The sequence below is a fragment of the Meles meles genome, chromosome 5 (genome assembly GCF_922984935.1).
Source record: "Meles meles chromosome 5, mMelMel3.1 paternal haplotype, whole genome shotgun sequence".
NCBI lineage: Eukaryota > Metazoa > Chordata > Mammalia > Carnivora > Mustelidae > Meles > Meles meles.
Window position 1 is genome coordinate 122829610 of NC_060070.1, and position 13573 is coordinate 122843182.

Consider the following 13573-nt stretch of genomic DNA (forward strand, 5'->3'; position numbering starts at 1 on the left):
ATTTTTTATTTTTTAAAAATATTTCATTTATTTATTTGAGAGAGAGACAGAGAGAGACAGAGAGAGAAGGAAAGGGGGGAAGGGCAGAGGGAGAGGGAGAATCAGACTCCACATTGAGCAAGGAGCCAGATGTGGAGGCTCAATCCTGGGACTCCAGGATCCTGACCTGAGCTGAAGGCAGACACTTAACCAATGGAGCCACCCAGACACCCAAGCACACTCTTATTTTTTAAACAAATTTTAATTTTCTTCATTTATATTTACTTTGACATTCACATTAATATCACATTAATATTTTTTATTTGTTTATCAGAAGAACCTCAAAAAAGGAATTGTAAATATTCTGACAACACTTTAGTTCTGCACTATGATGTCTGTCACCACTGACATTTCCTGCTTCTTCTTGCATGCATCCCTTGGCTCTCCCTTTTGAATGTCTGCTCTCCCTCCCCATTATTTGGTTTCTGCACTTTTCCCATATTGTTTCCTTCACTTCTGTTTTCCTCTTTCCCATATTTCTTTTCTTCATCCTATGCCTTGCCAGTGCCAGTGTAAAATTATGAAGTTGATAAAATAAAAGGAATTTAGTTAACAAGCACATGGTTTCCACACAATTACATTTATTGACAACTCTTTACTTGAGTGCCTTATCATGTATTCCAGGGAAGGGTTCCCATGGAACAAGATATTACCTCAATCTTTAAGACATGGTAGAGCACTCCAAGGTCACTGAGTTTATCCTTTATCATTTATCTTTCAATACACGTGTAAATTCTGGGAAGGGGGCAAGATGGCAGAGAAGGAGGGGACTCTATTTCAATTGGTTCCATGAATTGAGCTGGATATCTACCAGAGTACTCTGAACATCCATGAAACCAGTCTGAGATGTAAAATTATACATGCCTGGATCTCTATAGGGGCAGAGGATCATCAGCTGAGAGTTACAAAAGACTGAGTTGGGATTATGCGGGAAGATATCAGAGGATAAACATAAGGGGGAAGGAGACACCAAAAGCGAGCCATTGGAAAGTAATACCCAATAAAAAAGTGCCCTGTGTTCCTTGGCTGTGAGACAGAAAGGGACTGATAACAGCAATCAGAACAAAGGATAATTGCTGGGATCAGGGACACCGGCATGGATGTAAGCCCATGGTCCCCGATGGGCGCAGCCACCACCCACCCACACCTGAGAGGAGCCAGTGTGGACTTGAGTCAGCAGTCCCAGGAATGGCAGCCACCAGGGCTGGGTTCACCCAGACAAGTATCACTCTTGGTTTTGGTGGCAAGGGGGTGTAGAGAAAAGCAGGGATCTTGGTCGACCACTGAGAGGGTGCGCACTTACTTCCAGACTCACTCTTTGAGGCCAGTGTTACTTTGATCCCAAAACCAGGAAAAGACCCCAATAAAAAGGAGAATTTCAGACCAATATCCTTGATGAATATCGATATGAAGATTCTCAACAAGATCCTAGCTAAGAGGATCCAGTAGTGCATTAAAAAGATTATCCATCATGATCAGGTGTATTTACCCCTGGATACAAGGGTGGTTTAACAATGGCAAATTAATCAATTTGATAGAACAAAATCAATAAGAGAAGAGTGAAGAACCACATGGTCCTCTCAATTGATGCAGAAAAAGCATTTGACAAAATTCAGCACCCTTTCCAGATTAAAATTCTTCAGAGCATAGGGATAGAGGGAACACACCTCAGCTTCATAAAATCCATCTCTGAAAAACCCATAGTGAATATCATTCTCAATGGGGAAAATCTGACAGCCTTCCCTTTGAGATGAGGAACATGACAAGGATACCCAGTTTTGCCACTATTGTTCAACATACTACTAGAAGTCCTAGCAACAGCAATCAGACAACAAAAAGAAATAAAATGTATTCAAACTGGCAAAGAAGAAGTCAAACTCTTTCTCCTCACAGATGACATGATACTTTATGTGGAAATCCCCAAAGACTCCACCCCCAAATTACTAGAACTCATGTGGTAATTCAGTAATGTGGCAGGATACAAAATCAATGCACAGAAGTCTTTTGCTTTCTTATACATTAACAATAAAACTGTAGAAAGAAATTAGAGAATTGATTCCATTTCCAATAGCACCAAAAACCATAAGATACCTTGGAATAAACCTAACCAAAGAGATAAAGGATCCATACTCTAGGAACTACAGAACACTCATGGAAGAAATTGAAGACACAAGAAGATGGAGAAATATTCCATGCTCATGGACCAGAAGAATAAACATTGTTAAAATGTCTATGTTGCCCAGAGCAATCTATACTTTCAAAGCCATCCTGATCAAAATACAATTGTCATTTTTCAAAGTGCTGGAACAAACAATCCTAAAATTTGTATGGAACCAGAAAAGACTGAATTGCCAAGGAGATGTTGAAAAAGAAAAATAAAGCTGGGGCATCGCATTGCCTGATTTCAAGCTTATTACAAAGCTGTGATCACCAAGACAGCATGGTACAGGCCAAAAACAGACACATAGATGAATGTAACAGAATAGAGAGCCTAACTCTATGGTCAAGTAATCTTCAATAAATCAGGAAAAAATATCCAGTGGAAAAAAGACAGTCTCTTCAATAAACCGTGCTGGGAAAATTGGACAGCTATGTATAGAAGTATGAAACTTGACCATTCTCTTTCACCATACAAAAAGATAAACTCAAAATGGATGACAGACCCAATGTGAAACAGGAATCCATCAAAATCCTAGGGGAGAACATAGGCAGTAACCTCTTTGACATTGACCACAGCAACTTCTTTAAGATACATCTCCAAAAGCAAGGGAAACAAAGGCAAAAATGGACTTTTGGGACTTCATCAAGATTAAAAGTTTCTGGGGGCGCCTGGGTGGCTCAGTGGTTTGGGCCACTGCCTTCGGCTCAGGTCATGATCTCGGGGTCCTGGGATCAAGTCCCGCATCGGGCTCTCTGCTCGGCAGGGAGCCTGCTTCCCTCTCACTCTCTCTGCTTGCCTCTCTGCCTACTTGTGATCTCTCTCTGTCAAATAAATAAATAAAATCTTTTAAAAAAAAAAGATTAAAAGTTTCTGCACAACAAAGGAAACAGTCAACAAAACAAAGAGGCAACCCACGGAATGGGAGAAGATATTCACAAATGACACTACAGACAAAGGTCTATTATCCAAGATCCATGAAAAACTTCTCAAACTCAACACCCCAGAAACAGATAATCAAGTAAAAAAAATGAACAGAAGATAAGAACAGACACTTCTCCAATAAAGACATAGAAATGGCTAACAGACACATGAAAAAGTGTTCATCATCATTAGCCATCAGGGAAATTCAAATCAAAACCACATTGAGATACCACCTTTGACCAGTTAGGATGGCAAAAATGGACAAGGCAAGAAACAACAAATTTTAGAGAAGTTGTAGATAAAGGGAACCCTCTTACATTGTTGGTAGGAATGAAAATTGGTGCAGCCACTTTGGAAAACAGTGTGGAGGTTCCTCAAAAAATAAAAAATAGAGCTGCCCTATGACCCAACAATTACACTACTGGATATTTACCCCAAAGACACAGTTGTAGTGAAAAGAAGGGCCATATGCACCCCAATGTCCATTGCAGCAATGTCCACAATATCCAAAATGTGGAAAGAGCTGAGATACCTTTCAACAGACAAATGGATAAAGAAGATGTGGTCCCTATACACAATGGAATATTACTCAGGCATTGGAAAGGATGATTCACCAACTTTTGCATCAACATGAATGGGACTGGAGGAGATTTTGCTAAGTGAAATGAGTCAAGCAGAGAAAAACAATTATCATATGGCTCCACTTATTTGTGGAACATAAGGAATAGCATAGAGGACATTAGGAGAAGGAAGGGACTAATGGACGGGGGGGGAAAGGGCAGAAATGAACCATGAGAGACTATGGACCCCAGGGAACAAACTGAGGGTTTGAGAGGGCAGGGGGATGGGGGGATGGTTAAGCCCAGTGATGGGTATTAAGGAGGGCATGTATTGCATGGAGTACTGGGTGTTATATGCAAACAAGAAATCATAGCACACTACATCAAAAACTAATGAGGTACTGTATGGTGACTAACATAATAAATTAAAAATAAAAGGAAAAGAAAAACCTATAAGTTCCAATGTTATTCATTGGTCAAGTGTGAGACTGAGGCTCACTCTTCTTTTCCCATTAATCATTAGTCAAGTGTTCTTTTGTATGTAAGTACTTTTAGACAATTTTGCCTTTGGTTTTTTTTCTCCAGCCATTATAGTTACACTTTTTCTTCACATTTTAATTCAACCAATGATTAATTTTGCAAAGTGGTCTTCTTTTTGAATCTTTGTAAGTTCTCTTGTAAGACCCTAAAATAGTCATAAAGTTTAATAACCCATGTTAGGTAGATGATTTTTTTTCAATTTTACTTATCTTCTCACAGGGATTAGAATATAAGAAAATATTACTTCAATTTATGTAGCAAACATGTTATGAGAAATGCTAAAGATACAATTACTTGTGGTTGAGTGTCAATACTGCACCCTTATTTATCATTTTTGGAGAACCTATCTCTTGCATATATGTTATGCTTTATTTTCAAAATGGTAGAAGACCAATGCAAGATGAATAATTTGACATTGGCTGTCTCAGAGAAAGCCCCTACTCCAATTTTCTGGGGCTCATTTTCTCAAGTGTTTTCTTTCTTCTTCTTTTTTTTTTCTTAAGTGTTAAAATGTGCTTTTTACACAAGTGAAAGCTACAGACTACAATTACCTTGTTGGTAAAAATGCCTTTGAAGCTTAATGTTTCCAGTTCTCAAAAATGTAAGTCAGCTTGCACAAGAAGAAAGCCATAGAAGTGTTTCAGGTTTTTCCCTCCTCCCTTCCTAATATTAGTCTTTCTTCATGAATTGGTTCCTCCTCCGTTTTTAGATAAGTAGGTAAAAAGCAAATTTAATTGACTTACTATTTCTGTTATGTCTTTATCTGCTTCTTGTACATTTGTCTTGAACTCTCCATCATCATCATCTTTGTCAACACCAAGATACATGTATTTTCCTACAATATTGCCTCATTATTTTATCTTTCCAATGAAGTTTGCAGTCTTATTTCATATTTCAACTACCCTCATTATTATTTCTGCAACTTTTTATGTCCTTTGATTTATGTAAGCTAATCACTTCTTCCAAGTAAATTTTATTAATAATGTGTGTGTGTGGCAGTATTTTTGTTTGGCAGATGTTTAAGTATCACCTTAAGGTAGGATTAGGTCATTAGTTTTAAACCTAATTCACATCACGTCATGCTTTATTTTCCTTCCTTTTAAGTCATTTAGTTTAGAAATAATTAAACATTTTTTCCAGCAATGAATAGAGCTGATAAAAACCTCATTTTTCATAGGAGGAAAATTAGACCAGAAGGTATATAATTGAAGAAAATTTAAAATTTGGGAGATAGAAATGAAGACTAATAGGTGTAATGAGTATCTAAACAATGCAAGAAAACTGGGGGAAAGAGTCAGACAGAGCGATTAACACCAAAAACAGAGTAGAGACTGAGGGATTATGAACATGAGAGTGACTTTCTCAACATTCACGGTTGCATTTTATATACACCACGCTCAGTTTAAAAATACATGAAGGTGCATTTCTATAGCACTCAGGATATTTATAGAATTCCTATATTATCATTAGCACATATTTTATTTCCCCCAAATCAATTTCAGCATCAATTTTAATCCTCTTATTTTCTTCTTTGCTTAAAAGAGACACAGGTGCTTAGCAAGTGCATCCTTATATACATGTTAGTGAGAATGGGTAAGGTGGGTTAGAGCAACATCACTCAATTCTTTGAATTTCTTTTTAAACATTAAAAATCTTAGTGTTTACCAAAGCTAGTTTTTAAAAGTTCTATATATTGACAATTAAATTATAGCACATTTCTTAATCTCAAAGAATTAGAAACTATCAGACTTACAGAAAGATCTGTGTCCACACGTTATATCCATTCATTTTCTCAATGACTTTAACATCTACAAAAAAGACTTTCCCAAGATTTACAAATTGATTTCTACTTATACAAGTTGTGTATTCACTTAAAGACAACTTGCTTAATCATGTACTTGTAAAAAAAAATTGGCAAAATTTAGAAAATAATTTTTAAAAACCACTATCAGAAAAATATTTTGTAAAATTATTTTATCAAATATGTGTTTTGTTCCAAACCTTGAATTCCTTAAATACCTAAAGCCATCTATAAGGAAATATGTGTGGGATGATATTCTAGGTAGTCTTTCTGACACTTCTTCAACATTTGCTTATCATATAGTCATTTGAGAAAATTAACTCATTTTTATCCCTTTCTGAGGATAAGCGTGTGCTCTTTTGCCAATTTTTTGGTTTTTGTGTGTTCTCTGCTTACTTTTATCTCATTATATTCATCCTAGCAATTTACATTGCATTGGAAATTTTCAATTCATCTTACTTTTCCATATTTATAATACAAGTTTGTGCAGCCACTTTGGAAAACAGTGTGGGAATTCTTTAAGAAATTAAAAATAGAGCTACCCTATGACCCTACAATTGCACTACTGGGTGTTTCTCTTTAAATTTACAAAGTGTTCTCCATTTCTTTTGCAGAAGACCATCAGGAAGAAAATGGTAATTTTTTTTTTTTTTCAGATTCACATTCCTTTCGTGATGCACTGCATAGAAATGATTTTGTTCTTGTCATTTCCTGATTCTTTAACTCACTACCCACCCCATCTTTGTCCTTTGTTTTCTTGAATGTCTAATTATTCTATCCACTTTGTTTTGTTTCCTGAGATTCTCCCATTGTCCCTTCTCATTCATTCTCCTCAAGGCTTTCATTTCCTTGCTTTTATTTGCCATATATTCTTCAACATCTTCTATCTTCCAGATGCTTATCATAATTTCATTTTAAGGTTGGTGAGATGCAGAGGATTAGGTAGGAAAAATGTGCTTGTTTCCACGCAAGATATGTTCCAGAAAATATCCTTTCACTTGAGTTTTCCAACATGGTCTTTGACTAGGAGTGACCTTTACTGTGAACAGGAGAATATCTTAAATCTGAACATAAGGAATCAGATTCCAAAGTTTCTGAATTAAGTTTTTTCTTCTCTTGGCCTCTTAAACACTCTGAACATACTGTAGTCAAGTGTAACCTTGAGACTTGCTGTTCAACTTCCCTTGACCATTTTCTCAAGTGACCGAACCTATATAATATTCTTTGCATGATTATGCTGGTTATTTTCTCCTTCTAACCACACTTATTACTCTTCTTTCATTTGCAGTTTTATCTATTCAATTAGTAATTCAACAAATTGTTGAATAAATATTTTAAATATTTTACTTATTTATTAATTATTTCTTAATTGTGTTATGTTAGTCACCATACAATAAATCATTAGTTTTTGTGTAGTGTTCCAAGATTCATTGTTTACATATAACACCCAGTGCTCCATGTAATATGTGCTCTCCTTAATAACAACCACCAGGCTCACCCATCACCTACCCTCCTCCCTTCTAAAACACTGTTTTTTTCTTGGAGTCCACAATCTCTCGTGGTTTGTCTCCCCTCCAATATTTTTAAAAAGATTTGTTTATTCATCAGAGAGAGAGAGAGGGGAGCAAGGGGCAGAGGGAGTGGGTGAGAGCATCCTAACACATCCCCCATTGAGCATGGAGCCTGATGTGGGGCTCAATCCCAGGACCCTGACATTGTGACTTCCAAAATCAAGAACTGGACACTTAACTGATGAACCACCCATAGGCCCCATACATACATTTTTCATTCAATTAATCTCATTGATACTATATCTCTGGAATCTAAGGCTATGTTCTAAGTTTTTCTACACTGACTTTATTGCCTCACCAAAAGAATTATTTAAATCTTCACATCCCTACATATCCCATGGTATTCAATGAAATATCAATGGAATGGATTTCAGAGATGTAATTCCTTAATTATGGAATGGACATGACTTGGTCAGTTATCAAAAAATAATCATTAGCAGGAGTAGGACTTTGGTTGTACCTTCCTTCTAATGTTTAGAAAACCTGTCTCATGAGGTACTGTATGGTGACTAACATAACATAATAAAATAAAATAAAAAGCAAAAAAAGAAAAGCACTCTCATATACATGTTTCTACATATTTTCTCTCAGATAGGAAGAAGGCACAGTATAACTCTGGTAAGAAAGAGAATCTTTCTCTGAAAACCCTATTCATTTCCCTGTCCTGGATTTCACAACCTGTTCATTTAAGATAATCTTCATGCAGGCATGAGTTAACACAGAACTAAAATAAAATAAGGTTATGAATTAATCAGTGAAGAAAAATGTGAATAGAAGCAACCTGAAACCTGACCTTTCATTATTTAAGTGAGCAATATTTCAGTATTCCCTTGTACAGTATTTATGGCAAATTTATACAACGTAGCTACTGCAATACTGCAATTTGACAAATGCATTTAAAGTAGCCATAGCCCTGCTGAACACGGAGCCCTATGCAGGACACTATCCCAGGACCTTGAGATCATGACCTGAGCCAAAGGTGGGTGCTTAACTGACTGAGCCCCAGAGTTGTCCCTCAAATACTGCTTTCTACAAAATGTTAACTTAATAAATGAGCTAATCTTTTGAAATTTCCATGAATGTTTTCTAAGAAACTTTAAGAAAGCACAGAGCCACATTTTAGGGAAAAGATAAGTGTTTAAAGCACACTCTTCTAACATTTTACTTATAAAATCATAGCATTTGTTTCCTCCATGACTCATTTTAAAAATTATATTTCCCATTCTGGAGAGGGTGGTGGGGTTATGACATTGGGAAAGGTATGTGCTATGGTGAGTGCTGTGAAGTGTGTAAACCTGGCAATTCACAGACCTGTACCCCTGGGGCTAATAATACATTATATGTTTATAAAAATTAAAATAAAAATTATATTTCCCCCAAATACATGAGTCAGTAATCAATATCAATTTTATTTTCTGTTTGTTTTTAAGAGATTTATGTTCTGAGAAATTATCTACTTATATGTAAGTTACTAGGAATAGAAAGATTTTAGTTAGAGCCTTGTCACTTACTTTTTGACCTACTAAAGTAAATGATAAAATCCAAGAGGACAGATTTTTAAAGCTAATTTGGAAAGTCCTATCAACTGACAACTAAATTAAATTTTATTAAAGACAAAGAATTAGATATCAACAGAATTGCAAACGATTATACCCAGACCCAGAGTCTTTTTTTTTTTTTTTTTTGGTCAATGGCTGTGAAATCGTCTAGAAAGATCATTTCAGGATTTATAAATATGCGTCATTTTTTTGTCAATGGCTGTGAAATCTTCTAGAAGGATCATTTCAGGATTTATACATATGTGTCTTCACTAAAGGTATCTTATTTAGTCTGACATAGTCACAAAAATTTTCAAGATTACTAATCTACTCAATAAGCTACTAACAAGATAACATCTTTTAGAAAAGTATTTTATTAAATATGTGTTTTGGTCTAAATCTTGAATTACTTATATCCTTAAAACTGGCTATAAGATGAATAGAGTAGATGAAATTCTAGTTATTTCTTTCCACATCTTCACCATTCTTCTTTTATTCAGTTGTTTAAATCCATAATCTGTTCTCACTTTTCTAATATAAAAATGTTCTTTCTTGTTATTTTTTTGCTTTCTATTTCCTGGGTTTTGTTGTTGTTCTTGTTGTTGTTGTTTTCTGATTGCATTTATCTTACCAATATTCTGTGCATGGAAAGTTTTGACTCATTTTTATTTTCCGTTTTGGTTTTCCTTAACATTTATTGGCATTTACATGAGTTTTTTCCTTTTTACTTTTCAGGACTTCAACAGGAAATTGGTAACTTTTTCTGGCATTCTTTTTACTGATGTATTTCATAGGAATATTTTTTGTCATTCCTTTTCCTTCCTTTGATTTATTCTTAGGGTTCTATCTTCTAGATGATTGCCATAATTTCATTATAAGCTTGGTGAGGTGAGAGGATCAAGCTAAGGAGAAGTGGTCTTCTCCATTTAATAGAAAGCTGCCCTTTAAACTGAGTTCTCCAACACATCTTCTGAGACAAAGTGCCCATTGTTTTGTACATAATATTACCCCAGTTCTTAATGGATGGGCTCAGACTCCAAAACTGCCAAGTGACAGAAGTTCCTCTTTTTGATTGCCTTTCACACATTTTGCATACTACTGATGTCAAGTTTAACCTTGACATATAACAGTCTTCTTCTCTTGACAAATTTTCAGTGATCCACGGTATACAAGAATTTTTGCATGCTTTGCCTGCTTACTGTCTCTTTCCAGCCATAGTTATTACTCCTCTTTCATTTTTATTTAAATCCATTTACTTATTAATTCAATAGGTTGCTCTTCTTTTATGGTCTTTTATACATTCTTTTTTTTTTCACTCAAACTTCATTGCTTATTAGCTTCATAGCTTATTTTCTCTAAAGTCTAAGGCTATCTTCTAAGATATCCTTATGTTATTTTTAGTATTACATAAGAAGAATTATTTAAATCTTCATATTAAATCTACAGTGTATTGTATAGAGACTATATTCTGCAAATTGCAGTAAAATTTCTGCATGGAATGGACTTTAGAGATTCCTTTTATTACTTTTGAAATGGGCTTTACTTGACCAATAAACAGACATAAATATTAGCAAATGTATGCTTTTAATTATATCTTCCTTATGACATTAAGAAGATCTGTCTCATACATGAGTGTTTGTGTGTTTTCTCTCAGCTAGGAGGAAAGCTCAATACAAGGCTGGTGAGTAATGTTTGTCTCTCAGAAAGCTCTATTCTACCATCTCTCAGGTCCTGTCCTAAATTTGTTAACACAGTTGCAGAAATAAAAAAAAAAAAAGTCTATGGTTGGCAAAGAAGTATTTGTAGCATTAGCTTTATGAATTTAAAGAGGTTTAGTAAAATCTCTCAGAAGAGCAAACCTTAAGTGATTTGGCATTTTTTCCCTCCTCCCCTCCAACCTTGTCTTGATTTTATGTTATCTTTCCTGCTCCCCCATCTCTCCTACTTTGTCTTGCTTCTACATGTACCTACCCTACTCGCGATCTTTTTTTAAATGATATTTGAAAAAAAGAGAGTATGAAAAAGTATTAAAACAGAAAATCCAAGAATTTCAGAAGAAATTGGACAAAGACAGGGAGAAATGGAAAAGACAATGAGAGAAAACAAGTAAAAGTTTTCTTTTTTTTTTTTTCTTTTTTTCCAGCCTGGAAGAAGGCACAATTATATGCTGGTGAGTGCTCTGAACTCTGATGAAGAAAATCCTAGTACCAAAGATATTTTAAATTAATACCTACTGTGTATCAAACAATGTGCTAAAAATCAAAGCAACTTCAAAGCATATATTCCATGAACTTGGCAGATTACTCAATATTTTAATAGATAATGTGTTGGAAATATTACATTTTAGCAGTTTCTTTACTTTTGAGCATAAGTTGAACATAGGTAGAGCAGTTATTGTCTGCTAAAAATCTGAGAAAACTAAAGCAAAAAATAAGTTATTTGATCAGATTTACCATATTCCCTGTTTCCTCTCAACATCCTAAATATTTAAATGAAATTTATCCTCAAGGAACATTATATAAAGAGAGCATGATATGTGTGAAATCTTCAAGTCAAACACAATTTGGCAAAAGGTAAATAAATAAATATCTAAGAATATAAAAGAGTATTTCCTTTGGTTGCTATTATTCCTTAATTAATCCTAGGGAATTTTACCCACGGTATTCTGGTGAGAAAGGCAGCTATATTTTAGAGGGTAGGTTCTCATATGCACTTGTTTCTTGTAGATTGGAGGAAAGAAGAGTTCCAGGCTGGTAAGTCTATGATGATGCAGGAGGGACACTGCTTCTTGTAGGGTAGTCTTGGGGAAAGATGGGTGAAGGTGAGTTAGATTTACCCAGGGCAAAAGAAACCTTCACTGAATGGGGGACCCTCTGGTCCAAACTCACTTGGTCCTTCCCAGAAAAATAATAGTCTACTTGTCCACAGTAAATGTGACTCTGGATGAAGCCACTGCCCATCCTTCCCTTCTCCTGTCTGAAAACAGGACACGAGTGACCTGGCAAGAAAGTCGTCAAGATCAATCCAGCTCCACCCAGAGATTTGACTCCCTCCCCTGCGTGTTGGGTCAGCAACACATCAGCTCTGGGAGATCCTTCTGGGAGGTTAAGGTTAAGGATGCACCTTCATGGGACCTGGGAATTTGTCTCAATAATGTAACAAGGAAGGGAAGGTTCACTGTGTCTCCACCGTATGGTTTCTGGGCCATCAGATTCTATAATAGAGAGTACTGGGCCCTCACCTCCCCAGAAACCTGTCTCACTATAAGAGAAATACCCTATAGTGTGGGGATATTCCTGGATTATGAAGATAGAGATGTATCTTTCTATAATATGACAGATGGATCCCACATTTTCTCCTTTACTAATAACACATTTAGTGGTGCTGTAAGACCATTTTTCAGGCTTTGGTCCTCTGATGGAGGTTCCCTAACCATCTGTCCAATGGGAGAAGAGAATGATGCTATAATTAACATACCTGAATAGGAGAAATAATTATTTTGGGCCTCAATGATTATTATAATTCTCCCCTAAGGAGATGCAAATGATTTTTTCCTTCTTCTTACAAGTCATTCTTAAGATGATGCTCTGAGACAAAAACTGGTGATTGTTCCTCATATCAGTTCTCCCTTCTTTCTTAATTGTAATGTTTTCATACTATTATCCTGTCCTATGACAACCTCAAATAAACATTAGATTTCTTAGCTTCCCCTGTTGCATGTGACTAGTTGATGGCCAGTGTGTTATAACCTGAATTAGTCTGTGTGATTCCTGGAATGTGTCCTGAAAGAGAAATTGTATCCTTCAGTTCTTTTCTGCTGGCCAAACGTGTCATGGTGAATGGAACTGAAAGAACATTTCTGACTATGTAATACAATATGCATGGCAGAGAAATTACAGTGGACTTGGATTTTTGGGGCAAGCTTATGGAACTGCTCTATTATAGAACTTTAGAATTCTTTTCTGTGAGAAATAAACTTTATCTTTAAGCCATTTGTTTATTGGATATTCGTCATTTGTGATTGAATCTATCCCCGACTTATGCCCTCTCCCTTTAAACATTGCAACAGATGACATCCACAACTGATTATTTAGATGGAACAGGAAGTATAAAGTCTGGTAGTTTATTACTTAGGTACTCACACTCCTTCAGTGTGTCAGTCTCATTTAGGTCCCTGAACTTTTCTGAGGCATCAGTTCCTCCTGACTTCATTTCTTAACCTTCCCTAATTTAGTCCCATGGTTAATAATTTCTAGCATTCTCTTACTGATAAATGAAAATGCCTGGCATCACTATCTTTCTGTTATGTTGTCTTGCCAAAACTCAAAATACGAAACAATCTAATTATCCATTTCTCATACTGGCAGCTTAATATGCTATAACATTCCAGATATATGAGGAGATTGGTTCCTCTATACAAGCATAATCACCTACGAGAACTT

At 35.7% G+C, this 13573-nt stretch overlaps 1 protein-coding gene across 1 annotated transcript in view; it reads left to right on the forward strand.

Moving 5' to 3' along the window:
- Positions 1-13123, forward strand: part of LOC123941440 (butyrophilin subfamily 1 member A1-like) — a 55517-nt gene extending 42394 nt beyond the window's left edge. Inside the window, exons 5-10 of the mRNA XM_046004592.1 lie at positions 6637-6657; positions 9867-9884; positions 10786-10812; positions 11275-11301; positions 11858-11884; positions 12060-13123. Coding sequence (XP_045860548.1) covers positions 6637-6657; positions 9867-9884; positions 10786-10812; positions 11275-11301; positions 11858-11884; positions 12060-12616 — 677 coding nt within the window. The 3' untranslated portion in view covers positions 12617-13123. The remainder of the gene's footprint in view (positions 1-6636; positions 6658-9866; positions 9885-10785; positions 10813-11274; positions 11302-11857; positions 11885-12059) is intronic.
- Positions 13124-13573: the final 450 nt, after the last annotated feature.